Raw genomic sequence first — 25,624 nt, 5'->3', positions numbered from 1 at the left:
CAAGCAAGGTTGGCAATCGCATAAGATTGGGTTGGTCGAATGAAAGCCAGTCTTGAGACGGAAAAGGCAAGATCCCCTCAATGTGAAAAAGCAAATGCTCGTAATTTTGTATATTTGAGTGTATTTCACAATAACAAATCAACGACATGTATATTACATCATAAAGTACAGCATGAGTCGGTGGGTTACTCGTTCGGCTAGTTCGTCAATTAAGATATCTCTTCGTATTCTTTAGAAAACATGAGACAAAATGTGTGCAATAAAGCAATACTAAAGTGCATTGTAAGCGTGTGCAGTTGAAGCAGATCTTGAAAGACTTGAATAGAACGGTGGGCTAAGAATGCGGAGGTATCTCAAATTCATATCTCAACGTCTTTCCAAAACGCTGGTCATCGGGTCCTTTGATTAAACAAGTTCATTACAAAAATACGCGTAGTCATTTTGCTGAATTTTGAATAAGATGCCATATTCAACAGTAGAAGTGAACAACAACATCCATGTGTACAAGTTTAAGTAGCACGACCGCTGGTTCCATCACTCACATAAACAAATGGTACCGGAAGTACGTCATCGGAAACTGCTCCGTCGCCTGCTTATGATTCTTCCAGCCTACTTACAGATTTTATTTCTAAATAATTCGATGATCAAAAAAGAAATCGCTGGTGTGTTTTGGAAGTCCCGTTATTTCATCGGACGTTCAAGAAAATATCACGGTAAACACAGTGTTTACTCCGACTCGGCTGAAGCAATGTGGTGAGGATGTTGTCGAGATTCATGTTAAATAGTTTCCGTGATATTGAGCACAAGTGCAGCTTTTGGTGAGACTGGTGTCGGTTTGCTCAGAGAGAACAGCTTCCGGTCACGTGGTACAGGACGACATAAAATCAAACTGGTGGGTTACAGCACCGATTATAAAGTGACGTGGAAGTTTGTTCGTTATTCGGCTACGCGTCATTCAAGTTACAACAATAAAAACAAGGCCTAAGGTTATCATTTTCATGATTATTGCACATTCCGGCCAACAAGGAGACAACTTTGACTAAACATTAAATATCACATCCATATTTTGATATCACACTCTTATAATTCACCGTGATGCGTCTCTCAACCGGTGAGAGATAATCACGATTGGCCAACTATTGGATAGAATATGGCTGACATGGCGTGATGACAATGCTCAGTTTAAATTTTTGGAACCGAGCATGCGCAGATCTTTGCTAAACGCCATTGGTGGCCGTTGAATGTTGATGTCGGTACGCTTACCCCCGTTTGATGGTAAAATTACCGGTGTTTGTAAAAACAGACCTACGCGTCATCACAGCCGGTGGTTAATCATCGAGACCTCTCTTTCAAAAGCAACGTTGGACGCCTACGGGTGCCTGACACCACATTCTTTCCAATAGTTTCACCCGCGACCTCCCGCTTGTTTTCTCGAGATTACTTCATCTGCATCTCACTATCCTTGGCATCCTTCAGGTGCCACCACTTATCATACTCGATGTTCTGAGGGGACTTCTTGGCGACTGTTGGCAGTTTTTGACCCTTCCAGTAATATCCATAGCGCGCCCTCTTTTCGTCCGCTATATACTGAAAGAAGAAGAGGTACCTTGGTCAAACTACTTCTGTCGTTGACCAAGGGATCGTGTTAAGCTACCAGCAACTACATGAAATGTGGAGGTATCCAATAGCCCTAAATGAGATGAATAGAGAGTTAGACAAGCCATTGAATTCTCAGCTATTCCTCATCAACCCGCCAGCAAGTTTAAATTTTGAGCGTTGTGATTGGATGCTTTCCGATGACTGCCTCGGTGATGCAGGTTACAGTGATTCTGATTGGACTGCGACGTGAAGATTACGAAAATGTTACCTGTTCCTGAGTGAGGAGAAACAAGATGGAGGACATGAGACGTCTTTGTTCTCCTTTTGAAATCTCTCCTGTGTTTTTATAAGTTATGATAATATCGAAATGATGTTGATGTTGATGATGATTTGAATTTGGATCAGGTTCGCCATAAGTTTATGCTACATTGTGCTCTGGAGCAGTAGTGCTCTTACCCTTTTTCTGATCATATGTGGTGCTTTCTTGGCGACGAGTTTGTTTCTCTTGGAGCCCTGTGGAAGTAGAGAAGAGATGTCCTTCACAGGAAAAGGACAAGGTGCCATGTAGAAACAATAACAAAAGCAGAAGCATGAAAAATGTGGAAGCGAGAAGACTATACATGTATGTATCTTGCCTTGAACCAGATCATTGGCATTTGACATACACATGTACTGCTGGTGCTAGTGGCAGAGCTCTGGCAGGTGAAAGCGCGGTGCATGCAATGGATGCATTGGACACCAAGCATGCGACGTGGATTATAACGGAGATGCAACAATTGTGCTCAGGTTACCCAAAATTTGTCAATACGGTATCAAAGAACCCATGCGCACAGGCAGCCCAGCGATGGCTATGCCTATAAGTACGCATGTTCTGGTCAATTATGTCCATGGCAGGCTTCAACATTAACCGGCGGATGGCCGCTTGAGGGGCATCGTTGTAGCCGAGAAAGCAGATTCGTAAAAAAGAAACTCAAAACATCCACTCACTCCAAAATCGTTATTTTTGAGTAAAGCTGCGAGGTCTCCACTGTCGGACTTGGTGTTGATATTTGGTCTGTTGTGGGGACATTTCTTCATATGTTCACTGTCGCATGCACATTCTCCCTTGGACTGTTTCTCCTTGATCAACTGTCGGTTGAACTCAGCTGTGTCCTTCACGTCTTTCTGGCAGTTTTTGTCCTCTGGAAAGCAAAACGTTCCTGTAAATATTGCTCGACAAAATGTCGTTCATCGCTGTTACTGGATGTTGATACTGTTGGTAGGTGACAGTTAAGAACCACACGTGTGTTACCATACTCTACTTTGATGGATTAATCTTAGCAGCACAGCTCCGTTCCATGGTGGCGTTACGTTAGTTGATTTATCGCCGCGTTACACACGTGAGTTTGTAGGAACGGATGATTAGCCGTATATATTTCAAGACATAATCATCCACGCCAAAGAAGTCTCATCCCCTGCGACATAGAGACACTCTGAGAAGTCTTGGGCTGCTGGCCTGTATATCAATTTCCAACCCATTCATACTTCCGATTCTCTCTCGAAAGCCTAACTACATGTAGTGTTCGCTTACCGGAGTATCCCTTGGGGCATGGGTTTGGTGGTTCGCAGTAGGCTGGTAGCGCAGCATCAGACTTCACTTCCTGTTTGTTCTTCTGTTCTCCGTTAGGCTTTAGGTGTTGTTTACCTTCACCAGCGCCACCTGGAAGGGACAATCATGTGTATCTCATCAACAAGCAGGTAGCACCACTTACAGATGCTTGGTGGATCGAGGTGTGCACAGTGGAGATGGGGTGTATCTAATTACCTTACTACGCCAAAAAATGTTTACATCCAAATACTTATATACACTGTGATATATGTTATTCCTTATAGATTTACGGTTGAACCTACCTGAGACGTAATGCGTCCCCCAGAGTGCGCTATTCTCAAGCAGCTCGGGGTCCCTGAGATCATTGGTAGACCTCAGCTGGAACGGGCCCTGCTGGTCGTCTTCCTGTGCCTGTGCCTCTTCATCCTCTTCATATCCGTAGGGGTCGGCTAGCCCGATGGAGGCAAGGTCATTGTCCTCTTCCTCAGGCTGGTCCCCCTCCCAGCCATACTGAGGGTAATAACTCATATCGTCTGGGATGGCATCTGTAGGTTCATTGTCCTTCTCTAGTTCCTCGAAGGCAGGTATCGTATCGAAGTACCCGTCATTCCTGAGGTTCCTGTACTGATAGATGCCGTCCAGGATGTCTCTGTAGGCCGGGTCCGCCCTGGCGCCCCCTATGAGCGCCAAGGTGACCAGGCAGGCAGAGAAATAGATGTAGCTCATTACAGGCACCTGAAAATGAACACATCTCAATAAATATTAAATCTGATGGCGGTAAGATGAAACCTCGTACATATTTCGACAAGTCAAACCACTGGCTACCGGAAGCAACGTAGATCTGAGTGAGCGAATGTCAATATCACCGTCATCAACCGCAATGTTGCTATGGCAACCTCTGGTGGCGTGTGTCAGGTTGACATTATTAGCAGGTGCATCAACACAATGGTAATTAGCAAGTAATGGCGCCACCAACGGGAAGAATGAACACTGTTTGCCTGCCGTTACTTTAGCTCTTGAAACCAATGCGCTTTTATGTAACTCCATATGACCATGTTACCGGTACATTGTAGGCCTATCACTTGGCCACATTCTATGGATGATATTTGTTCCTGTCCTCGGTGTCATTTGAAAATAACAGTGCACGTCATGTGAATGCCATAAACTTAATCCTGTAGTTACTGAGACAATATCTGTTATCAATGGTTGTCCGTGTTTTAGGAAAAGGAACAGCCAGCTTTATGCTCCAGTACTCCGCCGACGTTTAAACAGCAAGCAATCTTTTCCTGACGGGCGTTGCGGGTGTTAAAAATTCCAAACAGTAGACACAAAAATGATATTTCCTCATACCCCTACAACGGTCTACCCCCCCCCCCCCACCCCCATTCGCAATTTTCAAGTGTTTTTTTTTCATTTTCACTGACTTACGAATGGGCTATTCAATAAATTGATTGAAAACGTAATGATTAATATTTGTAATAATGTCAGCAGTTCAGCTGGCGACTATATAAAAGCTACCTATACTAGTTTGCAATATGGCTAGTGTCACATAGCCAGTTGCGCGTCATTGTCACAATCTGGATGTAAAATTCCCATCTAATAGATGTGACTGACAGAAAAAGAGTGATTCTTGTAAAACACCAAGAGTTCATATTGCCGAAAAGGAACACTAACAACCACCTACCTTGTTTTTATGTTTCTGTATCCCTAATTGAAATGGATATGTCCTTCCTTTGAGAAAGAGTCTGACTGATGTAAAATGGCGACCTCCTAAGCTATTCTATGACGTCAGAGAAAAGATATATTAATCATGAATCGTGGATTTGTCGCTAGCTCTGTTAGCATTGAGTGGGCGACTGCATTAGCGCGGATATCGATCCATGCTTCCAGGCGGTTAGTTCGACATTTCGACGCTACGGGGCAACTCGAACGAAAATGCCGTAACTGATGTGAACGAGATGGTGATCCCTGAGATTGATGTCCGAGGGACAAAATTAGCTTGTGTTGGTTTTAGTCAGGGTTAGCTATTCTCAGCTACATGTAGATAGAAAAAATGTGTCTATCGGCGGCTAGGTTCTTGTTTACAATGAGAACTTGTCTTTCTGTCTCATCAAATCGCTCAGTATATCATATGTATATGGCCTGATCTGCGGCTGAGTTGTTGGCGCTGTTGCAACTAAATGCCAATGCGAGGCCTAACAGAGGTGTCAGCAATCAGTAACAAATGTATATCACGTCAGAGATTAAGTTCACATATCAAAACTATGAAAACTCTGTGAAGTTTCGGCGTCAAAAACTCGCGCTTTATCATTTCGTCTGGGGTCAATGAGTGAACGTGGAAACGTCAAGGTCTCCGCCAAAGGCTAATCTTGCGCACTTGGGGTATAAACCATGGCCATGATCAGCCAAAGCGCTGAGCCCATACACAGCGAGACTGATTTCATGGCGCGGCGGAGCGACTAATCCGGAACAATAGTTCGCTGGTCCTGCTTGGAGAGGGACCACTCATTTCGTAGTAAGCACTCGCACAGGTCTGGTCAACGAGTTGGTGTGGAATATCATTTCTCTGGATACATTCGCATTACATCAAAGGTAGGATAGCTATAAACTGGTTAAACATTACCCGCCCATCTTTCAAGTCAACTAGATCCTTTCCAGTTCTTCCTTCAACCAGCTTGGAGCTGTCAACCGTAGCGTTGTACCACCAGCGGCATCGCGCGTCACCACAAGTCCAACTGAAGTAATATCGCGGCGACAAAAGTACCAAATCTAACGAATGGGGAGTGTTCCTCCGTCCTCTCTTGTTGCTCTTTGTGCATGAGTTCTTTCCTTTAAGAACATCTCGCCAGTTGAATCACTCGTATAGTTGATTACCATTAGTGTATGTCTTCTACTCTTTAAAGTATTGACGCTACGATAATACCCAATGTTCAAGGTTTTTGGTTGACTTTGAAGGTGAAATGGTGGCATATCGAATGTTTGATGAGATTTTAATTGAAGAAGAAAAAAACGTTTTGGCGACGGCTGACGGCCATTTTTAACATCTGTTGCATTCGGAGCTCAGGTCACTGCAAGTACAGTCATGCTCACAAACCAATGACAGTAAGTTGACATATGTAAGACCTGTGCAGGGATTCCAAAACACACTGTCGCCAGTTAAATGTCATCGTGGTTGCGCATTTGCTAGCGACGTGTGTAACAAGCAACACCGATCGGGCCTGCAGGTCAGGGGTTGGGACATTACCAATAGCACGCTTGTGTCGATTCGTTTGGCAAATATCAACACTATTCAAACAACTGTCAGGATTGATTGAACACAGATATGTTTTGATTGGCATCTTTTCTGAAGGAAGTATTGAACACCAGTGCCACTGTTCTCGAATATCTCAATTGCGATATCGACACCTATTCAATCGTGGAGCCCAATCTGAGGACTTGCCGTCCCTCAGGGGAGACATTCAGACAATCCACACGGTCGGTGTCGTGCCGGGTCTGACCATGAATGGGATTGATGTCAGTGAATCGATTATCTCTCTCTGTCAAAGTCTTACTTTTAAGACATAAATTCAAGTCTGGCATCTGCAGCAATCGATTCAATTAGCTGAGGATCAATACCAGAATCACACTGATGGCCCAGTTATTAACATGATTTCCTCCTCTCGCAATGGCTTTTCTCTAAGTTCGCTTTTCACTACTTATCGGCCATCTCGATTAGCAGATAAGCAGGTGACAGACCCTACTTTATTTAGAGGTATTGCTGTCTCGAGTGCTGAAGGGAATTTCTAAACGTCTTTGCCCGAACGGAAGAAGCGTATAAGCGTGGTATCGATCTGATTCTGGCGACATCCCTCCCTGTATGTTGTGGTGTCCGAGCAGGCCAGATCGGGGTGAAATTCCTTCTACCATTGATCTGGATGTGGCCTCACGACAGGCTACAAGTGCAGTATTGTAGCTGCTGAGATGCCACACTGTGAGATTTGAAACGATTGTAAACTATCAAATATTTGTGATAGCAGAATAACCAGGCTTACTCTAATTGGACCTTCGGCCACAACCCATGCCATATTTTATTGTCATAAAAGTGTTAAGCAGATATTTCTTCGATATAAACTTCTTATCCGGCTAATCCAATTCCTATTTTGTCCCACGGTGGGGGTCGTGAGTGTGTTAGTTCTTGCCGGCCAGGCCTTTAGGATGACCATTCTCTTCTTGGGGAAAGGTCATCGCATGCTGGGTTGTTGTCTCATTCTCTCATCATTGACTGGTTTTATGCAGAGAGGTTCAAACTAAAGTTCACGAGATTAGCTCACTTAAATGGCTTAAGGAGATTTCTCAAGTCGAGGCCTTTTAGGCCTTCACTAAAACTTGCCCTTGAGATTTAGAGGTTTGGTCACTGAGTGCAGTAGCATTAAGAATAAAAGGCATATAATGACTAAAAGCATGTATGAGCATTTAACACCATTAGACAGAGTTTAATTGATATTAAAGAACCAAATCTTGTTCAGTACCTTTTGTTTTGATTAGAAACTGAAAAAAGCGACGACATTCCTGAATCGGATTCGCGCAGTTTTGATCGTCAACAGTAATTGACTGCTTGATGAGGGGATGAATTGGCTATCTTCTTTATTATATTCTCTCCTGGGATGACCCTGTTTACCTTTTAACTTGGCTAATGACCTGTAAAATTGCTCATTTCATTGACTTACTGTGACTGTCCATCTATCAAGCCTACATAAGGCAGCGGGATGGCACAATCAGGAAGTATTTAAGTTCGAAAACAAACAAATGGTGTCATAATCATAGTATGCATTCGGCACTTTAGATCAAATTAGTTCCATTTAACCACCTGAGGTTTCGGTATGTTGCCACGCGTGCCACAATAGTGACACAACTAAAAGCCCCGCAGGGGAATATATTAGACTTATCAACCCCTATCGTGATCCCTGCGGACTTTCACTTGACGGTCGTGGAGAACCAAACACAAACGGGACGAGGTGCAGACACCATGCCCGCAAGCTCTCATGAAGCCATACCTTACAAGGAGTGCCACAAGCCTTCCTCAATCGTTGTCACATTAAATTTGAACTTATCTCGTCATCCAAAGTAGCTTCACCATCAGAAACCATTTGTACATGACAAGTGTCATATTGGTTTCGTTGATTACAACCAGAAACCAGCCTTCCAAAGTAGCAGTGAAACCGACATCGCCATTCTACTGAAGCCAAACCGCAAACGATTCCCATTGCTTTAGTTTCTGATCTTACTTGATGGTCCACTGTAGTTGGATAGTACTGTCACTGTGTAGAACTCCGCGTTTGTTGACGGTTGTTTCAGTAAAATTGAGAGACAAACAACCACGTACCAGTGAGTACGTGAATGCCAAGAAGAATCAATTTCTTGACAAGTTGTTTGATACCAGTGGCCTTACAGATGTAGGCCCTCCCGATATTTCCCGTGTAAGAAAAGTTTGCCCAAGGTTCAAAACAGGCCACCAAAACATTCCAAGATACGTATGTTTTATTGATATTTCCCTTGCTATTATTTCATATTGTACCGTATTTCATGTAAGTCGATAAAAGTGTCATTGTGGGGAATACTTGGTATTGTTGCTGAACACATTTCTGTTGTGGTTCGTCCTTTATATCCTCACCATACCGCTAAACCATAACAAATTCAACAACATTGTTTGTACACTTTGTATCGCTCTGGTAGGCCTATGTAAAGTACAGCTAATAAACGAAGGCCTACAATAATTGTTACCTTTGTCCTCAAATATACATAAGTTGTGGACCGATGATGTTCGTTCATTTTGAGCAGAAAAAAAAAAGAGTGAAAAAATAATTTGTACTTAGAAATTTTTTCAGGGTTAGGAGAAAAAAGTCAAAATTTTGAAAAATGTTCAAAGTCAAAAAAGTTTTGGGACTGATGATTTTGGTTTATTTGAAAGAAAGTTTAAACTTCCTTGTTTGAACAGACGTCGCATTGTTTTAACAGACCACTGATTCAGTCTTTAGTTGAAGCACATCCTGGTCAAGATTTGACACGTAAAGTACTAGCTAAAGCAATCTACTTGCAGAGGCCATTGTTCGAGTCCATGCCAAGCATGTTCACGTTTCCAGAGGCCCTTGATTCCATGCCCTGAACTTGCTTATTTTCTCTCGTGTCAACCCCTCATAGAAACAAAAGCAACACATGCATTCTTTGAAAAACTGAAAGAAGATTGTTTTCTCAACAAGACCTTTTCGTCTTTGTTTTAGAGTGGAGCGTATTGAGCTGTTTGTTCCGTGGTTATGCTAATATTTGAAATTAGCATGCTGGTGTTAATCTTGTGTTTACGTTAAGATTTTCTAACTAAGTTTTTCTTGGTACCATACTGACTCTGGCCAATTTCATTGAGTGGGTGATATGCCATACCCCTACAAACCACACTTTCAAACATACGTCCGCACCAAGACTTGGAGAAATATATCAAGTTACATCAGTCACACCGTATCAGTTGGCATTTGAAAGTAACCAGAGACTAAAACTGTAAGTAGTTTGATGGTTTCTAGGTCCGATTCCACGAGGGCCTAGTTGCAGGAAGGGGCTTTACCATCGATGGCTGGCTCGATCTTTGTCATACGATGGCCATCTCATTTCGTGGTTTTGGTAACAACCCCTGATAATTTCCTAATTTGCACCATGAGCTACCGATATTCCTAGCACGAGATTTCTTTCCTTGCATGTCGACCATGAAAACGATGTGATGAAGTGACCTCGAGCCATGACCATGTGCATGTCTTACTAGGATCTTCTCAAATTAACACAAAATGATCAAACCAGTACGAAAATTCTTTGTTTAACATGTGGTTTAATGGGTATGCAGTGGTCATCAAAGACAACTAATGGAAGAAAGGAATGTGCGAGCCGTAATAATGACGATTTGTAATAACATCTTCAACAAGTAGAATCTCATATTGTTTTGTTAGAACCACTTGGATATGTAATTCAAATTGTCCTCAAAGTCTTGTGTCCTTTGCGTTTCAATCACCTTTCGGGGCTCCATGTCGTGTCTGTGATCAAATAGCGTGGGTTGGGACTAGCGACTGCATAATCACCAACGAGTTATAGGGTGCACATTGACCACGACGGCTACCTTAAACTGAATGCAAGCTATTCGCTGCAAGCACGAAGTAACCTTGTGCTTCCACATGCCAGCCAAAGTAAAGCTAGCCAATATTGACTCTATATTTCCTTAACTGATTTGGTCTTTGGAAAAAACTGGCAAAACTTACGTTGTGTTTAATGAATCATGCACTGAGTTTAATCAACTTTGATGAATTAACCACTTCAAATTTCAGCTTTGTCGATTTAGATTTGCGAATCCAAGTTGAAAAGGAAAATAGTGTCTTCTTGTTACATAAAGTATCATTAAAAGTGAAGAATTGGCGATTTGCTTAGCCTAGAGCCTGTAAGCCTGGCTAGGGTCGTCGCTTGTAGAGCATTTGCACAAAGGAGACCGATATTTCCCTGGTATATTCTACATCCACTATGTTTGAAACCCACAACTGTAAGTTCACTTCAAAGAGTTTAGCTCTATGGTCACTTTTAAGGCTTCAACAAAACTCCAGCTTTTACTGTGTCGATGATAGATGTGATTGTGGATGTCCACATGCCAGAACCACACTGGTTAAAACTGGTCCCTTTTCTCAAAGCACCTATAACCACCTTCCCAGTAGTTTCTTAACGAATTCCAACTAAAACTTTCTATGGAATCCCATTGAGATTTCCGTGGCCCGTGGCTGTTGTTTCAGAAAGCATGATGGTACTTGAAATCTGGTCAATGATACATGTGTCTGGCCTACGGCAAGGACAGCGAGTGTTGGTACGAGCTATTCTATTCTCACACCATTTGTGCCGTCAAGAGATTTATAACAACGCCCGATTCTACTGGTGGCACGTCCAAGACAATACAGAGGCAGTGTTCTCTACTCAGTTTCCTTTGGTCATATGGTAAGCTTAGGTTTTAACACCTTACCAAATGGGCAGCGGAGAACACTGCTTAGGATATGAGAGAAGTTTGCTTGGCAAGTTAGCCTTCACGTGCTGCTCCATTAGCTCAATGACAGATGAATGGCCATTTCCCGATCTTCAAGTATTAACTTCAGTCAGTTATACGTCCGTAGCGTATGCATATAGGCCAACGAGAAACAATCTGTGTTTTGAGGCAAATGTAACCAAAAATCAGCCCCAAAGTTGAGCTGGAACTTGAATCTTAGACCATTCCACAACGCCATCCCTCTCCCACTGAGCTTAAAGAACCCTCCTCTTCTCCGGGCTAGTTGTAGGCCTAATGATACTCGCACTTGCTGCATATTGGTGCTTTTCTGACCCCAACCTTGTTTCCAAGAGTGCTTTCCTTTCCCTTTCCTATCTTCACGATGGTCGGGTCACTGCATACCCAAAACAGAAATCCTTGCTATTTCAATTAAAACAGAACTTTGGTGAGAATTGTCCAACGTGTTTCTTGGAGTGTTCTAGTATTTTCACAGAGGATTAAGAACAATATGGCAACGTTTTAATTTACAATAGATATAAAGAGGTACCGCACTTGAATGGTGAATAATCTCCTTCTGGGCAGAGAGCAATGATCGAGCACTCGACCCGATCACTTTGTGAGAACATTCCGTGGACTTGAAATGAAGGATTCGTTGACACCGTTGGATCTTCCACGTCTCTAGATGAACAAAAGAACCTGAGAAGGGATGAGTGCTGTCAACAGTTCCTAACGCAATGTCCCTCCTTACAGATTCAGCAAATTGTCAACGTTGGCATTTCCTTGCTGAAGAGATAGTACTGACCTATTTTCTGACAGCATATCCAGTGTCAGAGCACACTTTGCCATGAATAATTCTTTATCACGGTTATTTCATATAAACGATAACTCAAAGTTGCTCTCCGCATTTATCTTTGCAGATTCGTGGGAACAGAATATCAATTTGACGCAAGTATTCCGAGAGCACAATGGCTGATAGAGACGCAACGACTAATTTCTCTGCCGACTAGAAAGTCTCTTTCTACACCATGAAACTGACAGGGAAAAGTGATTTATTAGGATTATAAGGGGCTAGCTCTAACCATGAGTTTCCCCAGCGGTGAACATAGCCAAGAGATAGCCAGCTACCTGTTAACGACTCTGGTAGCTCTTGGCATCATTGGGAATATCTTGCTGGCGTTATGGAGGAGTTTCAGGGAACACAAGATCCTTGTCATGCCGCTAAAACTGGCGAACATCTTCGGTGATCTTTCAGAGGTGATCACGGGGCTGGCGCTGCTACTGCTTCTCCTCGACCAAGATCTTCCCGAGGACGGGATTTGTAAGGGCGGCGGCTACCTCCTCATGTTCTCGACCCTAATCTCGTCCGGGACCTTACTAGTCACCATAGTCGTTCTCTACCTCTGGCAGGTGGAGTTCATCATAGACAGAGGCTCCAAGCGCCTGAAAGGAAACATAAAGATGTGTACGATCATAACAGCGTCAGTGACAGGTGTTGTATGGTTCCTGGGCCTTTTCTTCGGCTTCCTGCCTCTGATCGCCCCAGACATCGACACGGACTCTGCCTACTTCTACGACTGTATCCCAATCAGGCTACCAGGCCAAAACAGCTGGGTGTACTCCCTCATCCTCATCCTTCTAATCTGTTTAACCCTCATTGCCAGTTTTGGCATTATCATTGCCTCCTTCCTCAAGATACAGAAGCTGGAGAAGGAGTTCTCAGACATTACAATCTCGCAATACAGAACACAGAAACGGAAATCTCTAATGAAACGGACAGTGAGGTTGGCTACTGTTGACGTGATGCGGTGGATTATCATCATGTGCGGCGTGGTTGTCGCCTTTACTGGCGGCTCTTCCATGGACCGGATAACTCTCAAGTGGACCCTCGGATACATCCTGGCTGTAGGGATAGCCGTCCATGCCTTGCTACCTCTCATCATCTATCTGAAGAACACGCCGAATAAGAACTGTCTTACTAATAAGGCGTTGGATGTCGTCTTCCAGGAAGGCTTTGAGATTCCTGAATGCTTCCAGGATGCTAAGATTCTCTCCAGTTGGAACAAGAGGGTAGGTATGATATGCCTAGTGCAGTAATGAGATCGACCTCGGCTATGCATATGGCAACATCGTGGGCATCTTCAAGTCATGTAGATAACCTGATCATTGCAAGTCCTACCCAAGTCATAATGCTGATGAAGTCTTGCTGTAGATTGGCGTTGCCACCGTAGGCCTACATTTCGAGCAGAGAACTACACTTGTATAGAAAAGCAAAATCTTCCAGAAGGTTGCATTATACAGCGAAAGTAGCACTTGACTTAAAATAGATGAACAGATAGATTGTACTAGATCTCATTACAGCACTGAATGAAGGGTCGTCGGCTACCATCTACTTTGAATCGTTTATTGGCACGAAAGTGCTAAAATAGAGACACAAGCTCATACAGGTCTGGTACTGGTTTTGGTGAAGAAGTTTATTGATGATAGCACTCACTTGATCTTTCAGTCTGGCATTCTCAATCTCCTCACCTACTGGTACCACGACCGTCGTCACCTCGACGGTGTCATGAAAGTCTTCCCTCTTCACCAGAAACAGAAATGGGCCAGTGAGATCAAGACAGCTGCCAAACTCTCCAAGGAGAGCCACACCAATGTGGCGCAATACCTCTGGGCGTCCAAGGAGAATCGCCATGATGAGATGCTCAGTCTCATCACAGGAATGCCGTTTGGTAAATCTAGTCGGTGAGTTGACTTGAAATGTCATTGGAAAGCATGGTGTTATATGATTTCAACATCCTTTTTTCTTGATGCTGGATGGTAAATTCGTATTCCCCGTCTGCACCTGTCACTTCTAGACCCTCCTCAGTATCAAGGCCACCAGATCACGGCCACAGAAGATTACTTCAAACAGAGCATTGAATCAGTTCCGTTCAGATGTTTTATGTTCAATACAAAGGCACATCTTCTTCTGCACATCTCGTGCTTCACGCTTACTCGTCCTGTCTTCTGTACAGAACGGAGTTCACATGACAATTCGTTTTGAAAACCAGATTCTTTGACGATGTATGGTTTGCCCTTCTCATAACCACATTGTAAACACCTCAGCATCACAATGAACCCCTCCCAAAATAGGAAGTATTTAGAGGACAGAGGTAGTCAAGTGTGGGCGATTTGTTCACGTTAGGAAGTTAGAATACTTGAACACTAATGACAGGGACACAGAACGTCTGGTCGATATTTCATGGAAGCGCTCAGAGGCGGAGAGATCTGGTCTTAGTCTTTGTGTGTAATCATGCCTGCTCTTGGGTGCACAGCCGGAGACACGGCGGGGACACAAGATATCGCACCAAATACAGATACAAAGGGACAGGAATGTGACGTCCTTTTCAAGGGACCAGAATAGGTGGCATTGTGTTGAGGAATGATGGTGAATTTATGATTTCGTTGAAGGACACGATGTACAGTCATTACGCTGGTCCTGCATGCGCACTCAAATGGGTCAGATTTGTACTGCGAAGTCCACGGGGGCTGTTGGTCTGACTAAAACCCTCAACTTGTAAGATCAACATCAGCACTAATGGGGATAGATTCAACCACTATACGTTGCTTCATCACAATTGTGCTAACAACCAATGACGAAAAAGGAAAAAGCAGTTTCAAAACTTGCTCCTCCTTCAAAAACCCTTTCAATCAATGCATCTGGACATTTGTCCTCCCGCACTGTCGCCTTCGTCATATATTAGTGTCTCCTCCTCTATACGCCGTTCCGTCGTCTCCGAGGATACCTGTCGCCAAAGCGCCGGACCAGTAAACACACTTTCGACTCCGTCACCGCAACCTCCTCCCCGTACGCCTCATCACTACCCAGGCATGAAAAGGGCACCACCCTTTTGTAGACGTTTCTAAAAAGGTGGACAAATTGAGCTGAAACTTCACAAATTGTGGTTTTCAGGAACGTTGATTAGAGATCTGGTGTTTGATACGTCTGTTTGGCCGCATTTTAGGTTGGCTGGGTGGCAGCTTGTGTCAGAGTCCGTGGAAGACTTTCTAAAGAACTTGATGCGTAACTGGTCTTGTTTGTTGTGCCGTCATTGTGAGGACAGGGCAGAGGAAAGGTTTTGTATTGCAGAGATGAAAAGATTGCTGCAATGGGGTGGACAGTGGATACAGGGGGTATATGGGGGTCACAAGTTACAGTGGACGCTGTTCTGTGGGGTGTCTGTGATAGCTGTTGTATGGGGAACGGTTTAGGGATGAGACTTTTGAATATTCTGATCGATTCTTTTCCCATCTTTGAGATGTATGTTCAACTGAGTACCTTTGACCAGAACGATATGAAATACACTCTGGTACAGCACAGCATGCTTCATTTGCTAAATGATATTGATATTCCACTTGATTCTGATGTTATCGTTTGCTTTTGGTGTTCCTTTCCAGCATCATCTGCCGCGCCCATTGCGAGCTGGGCAGTCTCCGCCGCCTCCTGATCGACGATATCCAACAGCTGACCGAAGGCAGCCTTCATAGTATCACCTTGGACGTGGCCAATGGGTTGTCACATCTCAAGTCCCTCGGTATCCTGCACAACAAGCTCTCAGCCCACTGTATCTACATAACAGGGTCCTTTCAGGTACGAAGCATATTATTATACAACTAGAAAACACAAGGGCTAAATCAGAATACATATACGTTTTGTTCCAAACTTTGATGATTGTCACAGGTGGTTGTTTTCTGCCTGGACAGTCAGAATTGGTGACATATATGTCCCTGACCCATTTGGGAATAATGGGGGGATGCTCGTTACTGCTGCTGTTCAATGGATAAGATCCCTTTAAGACAAGTTTAGACATCGTTTTGAACTTGTCACCTCATACATCTCAAGTGTGTCCGCCCTTTTTCTCGACTGAGCAGAATAGGCCAGAGTCTCAACGACAGGAGCAGATCGAGACCAATGTACAGCTCTTCAGAGAAGGCCCATTGATAATTTGAAAGGGGTTGCTTTTAATGGCATACCGGAGTTCATGTTAATTTGATATGTAGAGGATATTATCATCTTCAGAATATGTAGTTTGAGCTCTCTTGACATGCTTGACATTCGCAAACATCACAAGTGTCGTATTTTCAAAAGAAATGTGAGGTGTTTTGAGTAAGGCCTTGGTTCAATCTTCTTGTGTGACATTTTGACACAGGAGGGGGGTTGTGGGCACAAGGCAAGGGATGGCAGCAAGGTGAAAAGAAGCACTAACAAGGCCAAGTGGTTAGATAAGGATAGTCCTATATTGACGTGAACAGTAACTTGACGGTTTATACTAGTAACGCCAAGTCAAATTTAGCGTGAGGTAACTCGTTATGATCAACTGGGCCCTACGTATCAACTCATGACGATTGGTGACAGTGGAGGCCGTGTTTAGTTGCTCGAATTCCTTTGACGGAGATAAGATGGTCTGCTGTCATGTATTTGCTTGCAATACCTAAAGCCTGGCATGTGTTGAGTTGGTCTTAGGTTTTCAAGTGAGTGTGGGTTAAATCTCCACTGAGGCTTAACTTCTCAAAGAATGTCTTCCATTAGACCCAAAGTGTTATACTAATCTAGTTTTAATAGACCCTTTACATCCAGAAGGCAAATATTTTTTATAAAATTAGTCCGAATATGCATTTGGCTTGGTTTCTGATCTGTGTGCTTAGGGTATCAACGAAATTAAGCCGAATAAGAACTAAAATAAGATTAATGTAGTCATTTATAAATGGGGGTTTTGTCAAAACTATAATTCACTTTTACAAACTGATGTAATAAGGTCTTAATGCTGCCTGCTTGACTGCGGTCGTTAACTTTACATTGGCCCTGGGGCAAGCCCAACATATGTACTATAGAAAGGAAATGAGAAATCTCACGCAGAAGGGGAATTATTTTCCATCGCTGGGTCACAAGTTATTCAGAACGAAGTAAAAGATAGAGGTAGAATTACAAATACTTGCCATCAAAAACAACCCAATGACGCCTAATCACAACCAGGCTTTAACACCCTAGGCGTAGACAGGCCCGCACTGCATGACTTTCCATAGTCATCAGGGAATGAAACCTCACGCATCAAACGTGAACACGTGAAAAAGTCAACTCTATTTAATCGCGGCCTTGTACATCTCCTGTCTTTTTCCAGAACATGATTATGACGGGCGTGATCGCTGACTTTGAGGAATCCAAAGACGTCTTTCCCGCCAAGGTGAAGATCAAGCCTCGCAGGAACGCACCCGCGGAAGAGGTCTCCGAAGTCTTCTCACTCTCCCAGCTGGCCAATGTCGATCAGAACCTCTTCGCGCCGGACATAAGGTCTTTCGCCTTGGTGCTACTGGAGATGGTCATGTCGCTGTATTACTTCAGGATGCGGCCGGGGAAGCGAGATACTGTGACAGCATCACGGGTCTCTATAACGAACTCTGTGTCTCCTAACTACCAAGGGAGTACGGCCTCCTTAAAAGCAAAAGCATTAGGCGAGACGGGAAAAAACCCGTTAAAGGTCAAAATGCCTTTAGAAAAAAGCCAAGACATTTTCGATGAGAAGAATGCGATCTTAGGCGACATGAACGAGGACTATTTCTCATCTGATGAGAGGATTAGGAGGAGTAAGAATCTCCAGAAACATTTAGGCCTTGAAGCTGATAAACAGGAAGCATTTGAGAATGAGTTGAATCTGTCTCGTGAAGCTACCAGTATCACTGGTTTAGGGTCGAAGTTCGCCCCGCTCAAGTTAGACTATAGAGATTTCGGGCCGAAGCCACGAAGGGATCGGTCGATTGGTGCGTATTCTAGGCACAGTATCAAGGAAGAGAAAGAAGAGCATGTACCAGAAGAAACATGGGACAGTACAGTTAACCGTGTGGACAATCGATTTTCACCAAGGGTGATGTCAGCGGTTGAACTTTATGATAAGAAAGTATCGCCAGTGGAGGACAAGAAGTTAAGGGTAGAGATGCCGCCGCTGAAACCGGATGGAGGAGATTCGCATGTGCTGGAATATTCGCCAAATGTTTCGGATTTTGAGGACGATTCAAAACGACCGTCACGGAGTATGCGGGTAGATTTCCCTGAGGCAAAGTCGACGCCTTTAAGTGATAGTTGTAGACTTCAGACTAATGTCAATCTTGAAGTCGATATCGACGGAGAGATTGACTACGATGTTGTGCCATACGACGAGGAGGAACCGCCGCTTGGCGCAAGCGTACCGATAGAGTTGACAGGCGCGCCAGACGAGAAGATGTCTTTGGCGGGAGAGAACGTGCGCAGTCATGGCTGCGAGAGTCGTTTAGAATATGTTCGTAGTAGCAGCCAAAGTAACCGATCTGATCATTTGAGTGCGAAATCGTTATCCTTGGGCGAGGATTCGAACAGTGTCAGGAGCCAAGGTTGTGAAAGTCGTCTAGAATACGTGCGGCATAGTAAAACTATGAAGTCAGATCGATCCAGTTCTGCCGACAGTAATAACCAATCAAGTGTCAGATCTGGCCGAGCGTGGTCTTCCGATAGGAGTAGTTCTCGCTCCGACGGCTGTGAGAGTCGCTTGGCCCACTACGATCGCGTCGAGGCTGTGGAGCGCCGTCTTGGGAGTTTTGAGGACTCGAGCAGTAGCAGGAGTAACAGTCAGTCTAGTCTCTATGATAGGTGGAGCAGAGGGAGTGATGGTGTTGGTCACACGGATCGTTGTCCCGCCGAGGGCAGAATGGCCCACTACAACGAGGACGAGTCGGGCGACTCGGATGAGGACCGAAGTCCATTCGCCGAAGACAACGTCAATGACGGTGCTTACCAGTTCACAACTGTCTCCACAATGCAGGTGAACATTGACGGGTGTGACGCTCATCCTTGTACGCCAGAGCCGCCACTACCTGACGCAGCACGAGTGATTTCAGTGGATACGGGCGAGCCGGTCCTATCGGAACAAGAACTTGAGAAACCGTCCAGCGCCGGTGTCAGGATGGCGTGGGGTGGGAAGCTCCGGACAGCGCCCGAGAAAATTGACCCTGTCAGTGTTTCTAAGCAAAAGAACGCTGCATTCACTAAGGGAATGAAAGACAGAAACAGCGGTTTGAGGCGAAGTTTAAGGGATCGCTTGCTCCCGCAAAAGATTCGGTTTCAAAAGAACAAAGTTCACACCATAAAGTTTGCGAATGGACCGACGGCGGCGTACGCGAAACAGAAAGCGAACAAACCAATAAACTGGAATGGGTCGAATGGGTCTCAAAGACGGAGAAGTCAGCCGGCAGCCTCGGGGGATAGGGGAAGTCAGAGATGGTCTGATAGTGACGGTGGAAGTAGACCATCAACTGCCGGCAGCAGACCGTCTACTGCCCCGGATGTTGATAGCATAGCGACCCCGGAGCCCGCGATGGAACCAAGCAAATCTAATGTGTCGGTTCCGTGTCCCGATTTAGTGAATAACATTTTCAAAAAGGATGACGCGAGTGAATACAGTTCTTCGCTTGAGAGTACGAACTCTTCTATCGCGCTGATAAACGCAGGGAGTGATTCACCAACATCTGATGGAAAGATAGCTCAGCCGAATGTCGAGCACCTGTTGAGTGAGGACAGTGGGATTGAATCAAGTTACTATGACGACAGTGCCACAGGGAGAATCACTCGTAAGCGGCCGCTGACGGGAAATTACGAGACTGTTACAGAGGAATATATTCTAGGCGATGATATTGATATTCCGAGCGCGGGTTCCTCTAAGAATGACAGTGAGAAGAGTGAGACTGATTCTGGAGAGGCAAATCTGGAGATGAGACCAAAGACAGACGACAATCATAAAATCTTGCCACGATATTTTGACAACAACAAATACCTTCTGAAGCAGACGATGCCTTTGAAGGTCATTCCAAAGTCAAAGCCAACAAAACAGGACACTGTTTCATTCGAAACATTCGAATTAGTAAAGGCTGCGCCTAACCCTTCTTATCACAACAATGGCGCAGTTGGGGAATCAAATTTCGTTTCTCAGTCGTCAAGACTTGGGGATGCGAGGTTTAACGACGACGACGCCATCTATCAGTCGATTGGTATATCATTGGACACGTGTGGTGACGGTGTAATCATGTTGGCAAAGCCGGACATCCCGCCAAGAAAATCTCATCAGAAAAAAGGATCGTCTGCTCAGAACAAAACTAGTCTCGCCCAGATAGGTGGGAATAATGATGTGCTTATATTATGGGACTCTGAACAGGCAATGCCACCAAGCGGTAGCAGAGAGACTGGTCATACGAAATCAAGTTCGTCGTCTGCGAAATCTGTCGTCGTCTCATCGACGATGTCAACCACCCCATCTTCAAGTGGCATTCAGGAATCTGTTCTACCAAAAAACAATATCATCACTGTTGTGAAACCACGTACAAGCCAAAGAATCCAGCCATCGAAAAGCTTCAAGGAATTAGGAATACAAAAACCGAATAATCTTGAAGACGACTTAGTTGTGTGTGACTTAGAACAAACAGATTTGAACGAGACGCCTGTCCCGTCTCCGGTCAGCTTCAAATCCACCGCTTTCCAAAGGCCACAGAGAAGTACATCACGTGATACATCTCGTGGGCGAGATGTCAGCCTGCAAAGCCGCGGGTTGTCATCACGAGCAGACGTTGTCAGCCAAACATCTCGTATATACAATGGTAGTTCCATGGCTCACTGGAGCCGTCCGAACTCAAGTATATATGGAGATGAGTTCCAAGAGAGATTAACCAAGGTTGCTCACATGACTAATCACGTGAACTACGGCATTGGCAGCCATCAAATCTGCTACTGCAAGGATCTCTCCAACGTGTTTGATTTGTTGGACTTTGATTCTTTCATCAATGGCGACGAGTCCAAGTCGGAGGCGATCATGGAGACGATGTTCCGCTCGGGAAAGATCGGAGTCATCGGGAACTTGGTGAGTTGAAATTAGCATCAGCGAGGTTGAGGTCTTGACGAAAAATCAAAACTAGTCTGTCACGTGCAGACTCATTCATCCAGTGGCCGGTTTAGCGCCACCCGTGGTGCCTAATGGTATTCGGCGGCATCAAAACTTATGTCACATTAGTGAAAAGAAGGGAATACGGTGTATGGAGAAAGAGTGGCACTGCAAAATCCCTGTAACTGAGACGTTTATTCCATGAGAGATAATTAAATTTGTTTCCCTCCTCCTTTCGTTGCAGATGTTCGCTATGATGCGAGTATGTTGGTTCATGGAACAGCCACCCACCGCAGAGGACATCGCGGAGGAGTTGCAATACGCCCTCACTTCAGCGCCACCTTTTGCCGTCGGCCACGTTTGAGCAGTTACAAGTGGCACTCACTATGACACCGTCTGTTGGCATACGAAGGACACAGTTGCATCAGCCCAACCTTCTGCTATCGGATCCATTTAGGTTCAGGACGCAGTTTATAGTGCAAGATTTTGTTGTGGGACACGTTGAGGACACGATGTATATAAGTGCCACCTTTTGTTCTTGAAAACTTTAGGAGAATCAATCACATTAGGAATATATGTAGTTTCAAGGGCACTATTATTGTTATGTTAATTTGGGGGCATTGTAGAATGGACCTTCTTGACTTCAGGAAATCTTCCGACGCATTTTTAACCGTTTGTCTCAGCTTTGTATTTTCTTGTGCCAAATCAAAACGACCCCTCCGTTCTTCCTACCTCATAGTTAAATCTCTAATGGAACAGATAGTCTACTCGGTTGATGGAACAGATAGTCTACTCGGTTGATGGAACAGATAGTCTACTCGGTTGATGGAACAGATAGTCTACTCGGTTGATGGAACAGATAGTCTACTCGGTTGATGGAACAGATAGTCTACTCGGTTGATGGAACAGATAGTCTACTCGGTTGATGGAACAGATAGTCTACTCGGTTGATGGAACAGATAGTCTACTCGGTTGATGGAACAGATAGTCTACTCGGTTGATGGAACAGATAGTCTACTCGGTTGATGGAACAGATAGTCTACTCGGTTGATGGAACAGATAGTCTACTCGGTTGATGGAACAGATAGTCTACTCGGTTGATGGAACAGATAGTCTACTCGGTTGATGGAACAGATAGTCTACTCGGTTGATGGAACAGATAGTCTACTCGGTTGATGGAACAGATAGTCTACTCGGTTGATGGAACAGATAGTCTACTCGGTTGATGGAACAGATAGTCTACTCGGTTGATGGAACAGATAGTCTACTCGGTTGATGGAACAGATAGTCTACTCGGTTGATGGAACAGATAGTCTACTCGGTTGATGGAACAGATAGTCTACTCGGTTGATGGAACAGATAGTCTACTCGGTTGATGGAACAGATAGTCTACTCAGTTGATGGAACAGATAGTCTACTCGGTTGATGTACTGAACCTCTCTATTAGGGACACCCTTAGGACAGACAAATGCTGTCATTAATGGAGAGGTGTCACTTATTAGAGGATGTCAAATTGCATAGAAACGAATTATTTTGGGGACGAAACTCACTGTCTCTTCTAAAAAGATTATTCTGCTAACAGAGGAGTCAGTTACGAGCGGTTCCACTAGTTCCACATGATGCCAATATTATTCTCAGGCAAATTTGTACTTAATGTAAATATCACACCTCTAGGACTTGCCTTTTGTCCGCATACATACTTGTCGATAATAATGCAAAGACACAATAAATATCTATCAAGATTAGATCTTAAATCCATGCTTGCTAATATTGAGATCACTGTACTGTACTGACGAGAGGTCTCCCACAGGCGAGCACCTCTGATTACTCATCCTCGAGATAAGCCGAATGCTCCTCTCCTCGCACACGTTACATTAACCTCAATTATAAGTGCCAGACTAAGATGACTGTGGTACCAAGTAGTACTCAAGTTGTACTTAAAGAGTTGTCAGGTAGATATTGGGTACTACCAGTCGCGTGAGATTAGATAACCAGCTGACAGAGGTTGGTTGTTCCATTGTCCGTCCTTGTGAGATGATTACCATGGTACAACCAAATCAATTGTCTTGTATCACCCGTGTAGAACGCAAGTGTAATGTTGTCTTGTACAGCTAAAGGACCCTTTGAAGGTTGTGTCAATGTCTTCCCAACCTGAAAAGATAACCAGCTGGAAAAGGTTGGTTGTTACGTAGGCTGTCCTGTCGTCTCCAAAGTTCATTAGCGTCAACCTTGGTGTAATTTCTAGGTTGTGTCAAGGTCTTCCCAACCTCACCAGATAACCAGCTGGCAGAGGGTAGTTGTTTCAGAGTTTTTAGGTTGTGACAAGGCCTTCACAATCTGAATAGATAAGCAGCTGACAGAGGTTGATTGTTTCGATATCCCACAGACAGAAAGTTATTGGGATTTCACCAATAGGGTAGTTCCTGGGCTGATAAAGACAGGCATACATTGGGTCAGGTCAAGTCTTGGGGACAAAGGTGGCCCATGTTACAAAAGGAGTAGCAGTAGCTCTTATAGTCCCGGGAGAGGTGCTGCTTGATTGTTTGATTAGTTCCAAAGACTCCTGACCTTTGGCATTCCTAAATCAAGCGTTTCCTCCGTGTTAGTTTACCTAGCTTCGCAGCTTCCATCCGTATAGAACATACGGAGCCCAAGGTCCCAACTACGATGGGGACTACTGTGGTCCTCCAACCGGGGTTGATTCGGGCAAGGTCTCTTGCGAGCGTCTGGTACTTCGATCGTTTCTCCTCCGCACGTGCTAGGACGTGTCTGTCGGAGCTGACAGCTATCTCGATGATTAGGACCTCCTTTTCCTTCTCATCGAAGACGAGCATGTCGGGGCGCCGGTGTTTTATAGCCGGGCCCGTGGCGACCAGTGAGTCCCAGAGCAATCTCAGCCTCTTTCCAGAGTACGAGTGGTCATTGAAACCGGCTTCTCGAGGCGACATACCGATGGTATCCATCAATATGTGTCTCCTTGTCTCCTTGTAAACAGTCCCGGTACCGTTATAGAGGATGTAGGGGGCTGCAATGGCTGCATGGGAGGATAGGACATGTCCCAGACAGCAACAATCGGTGATCCTCAATTTGGTCACCATGGCATGCATGCATGAATGCACATGTCACTGTGCTTCAAGTATTAGGTAAGCAGGCGTTCGTCTATTACGCGATCACGACTACTTCAAACACTTCGATGTCCAGAGTAACGAAAGTTTGATACCTAACTAATTTCTGAAAGATCAATATTTTGGTTTTGCTAATGTGCCTTCACTAATATGTTCTTTCGTTTTCATCTCAAGAAATATCAACCTGAAAGTGATCTTGATTTTATCGATAGATACCTCTTACACTAACAACTATTCTAATGTAAGTGTTTTTTTTATATATTTGTCATAACAACTTTACATTACCCAAAATATGTGTCATACCAGCAGATCACAGGCCTAGTCTTGTCAATCAGTCTTGGTCAATACTTGGTCTTGGTCAGTTTGACGGATTACCACTCGGAAGAGATTGTCCCCATGTTTATTAGAAATGTCTTTAGGACCGACTGACTGATGAGACTGTCCGTATGATTATTCACAGCCAGGCCGAATCAGTCCTGGCTGCTCGATCGTGGTGACAACATGTTGAGAGAGATGAGGAAGTCACAACCAGGCCGAATCAGTCCTGGCTGCTCCACCGTGTTGACAACATGCAATATTTGTCATAACAATTTTACAATACCCAAAATATGTGTCATACCAGCAGACCACAGGCCTAGTCTACATATAGGCCCCTACTATAAATCAGATACTTGGTCGTGGTCAATTGGACAGATTACCACTCGGAAGAGATTGTCCCCATGTTTATTAGAAATATCTTTAGGACCGACTGACTGATGAGACTGCCCATATGATTATTGGAGATGTCTCTTGGACAAATTTCTCTTCGAGTAATTTCTAATTGAGGAGCCAGCACAATTAAATACTCCATTGGCATGTGTGATGTTATCATCAGTATCTTTGTCACAATTCTGTATCCACTTTCATCTCGGTTGTGTTGGCATTTGTTTCAGGTATCGCACATTCCCAGAAACCCAATGTTCTGTTGATTGTTGTGGATGATTTGAGACCAGCTATTGGCTGCTAGTGCTACGGCTAAAAATCAAACGAGGACTGACAACGAATTTGAGGGCTTCTTTCCAAAATTACACTGTAGACAAATTGATCAAGTAAAGTATTTTTATGTAGATATTGACGTCATTTTGGTGGCACGTTTAAGATGACTGTGGTCCCAAGTAGTACTCAAGTTGTACTTAAAGAGTTGTCAGGTAGATATTGTGTACTGCCAGTCTCGTGAGATCAGATAACCAGCTGGCAGAGGTTGGTTGTTCCATTGTCCGTCCTTGTGAGATGATTACCACGGTACAACCAAATCAGTTGTCTTGTACAGCTAAATGACCATTTGAAGTTGTGTCAATGACTT

The 25,624-nt window shown here is 44.3% G+C and overlaps 2 protein-coding genes across 3 annotated transcripts; one reads left to right on the top strand and one right to left on the bottom strand.

Annotated features, from left to right (window-relative positions):
* Nucleotides 1–104: 104 nt before the first annotated feature.
* LOC135485163 (uncharacterized) lies at nt 105–4,965 on the bottom strand. The gene is made up of 6 exons (XM_064766939.1): nt 4,872–4,965; nt 3,490–3,922; nt 3,170–3,298; nt 2,587–2,780; nt 2,056–2,112; nt 105–1,587 (listed from the first exon to the last, which is right to left on the bottom strand). The coding sequence occupies exons 2-6, from the start codon at nt 3,911–3,913 to the stop codon at nt 1,438–1,440; spliced, it is 954 nt and encodes a 317-aa protein (XP_064623009.1). The 5' UTR covers nt 3,914–3,922; nt 4,872–4,965; the 3' UTR covers nt 105–1,437.
* Nucleotides 4,966–5,591: 626 nt separating this feature from the next.
* LOC135485162 (uncharacterized) lies at nt 5,592–22,198 on the top strand. 2 transcript variants are annotated; one of them, XM_064766937.1, is made up of 6 exons: nt 5,592–5,779; nt 12,143–13,292; nt 13,729–13,964; nt 15,660–15,852; nt 17,381–21,136; nt 21,402–22,198. In XM_064766937.1, the coding sequence occupies exons 2-6, from the start codon at nt 12,306–12,308 to the stop codon at nt 21,519–21,521; spliced, it is 5,292 nt and encodes a 1,763-aa protein (XP_064623007.1). In that variant the 5' UTR covers nt 5,592–5,779; nt 12,143–12,305; the 3' UTR covers nt 21,522–22,198. The 2 variants fall into 2 exon arrangements, with proteins under 2 accessions (XP_064623007.1, XP_064623008.1); XM_064766938.1 differs by lacking the exon at nt 5,592–5,779 and adding an exon at nt 11,932–12,019.
* Nucleotides 22,199–25,624: the final 3,426 nt, after the last annotated feature.

This window comes from Lineus longissimus, chromosome 3 (genome assembly GCF_910592395.1).
Source record: "Lineus longissimus chromosome 3, tnLinLong1.2, whole genome shotgun sequence".
In the NCBI taxonomy this organism is placed as follows: domain Eukaryota; kingdom Metazoa; phylum Nemertea; class Pilidiophora; order Heteronemertea; family Lineidae; genus Lineus; species Lineus longissimus.
This window is presented reverse-complemented; position numbering and strand designations above follow the sequence as displayed.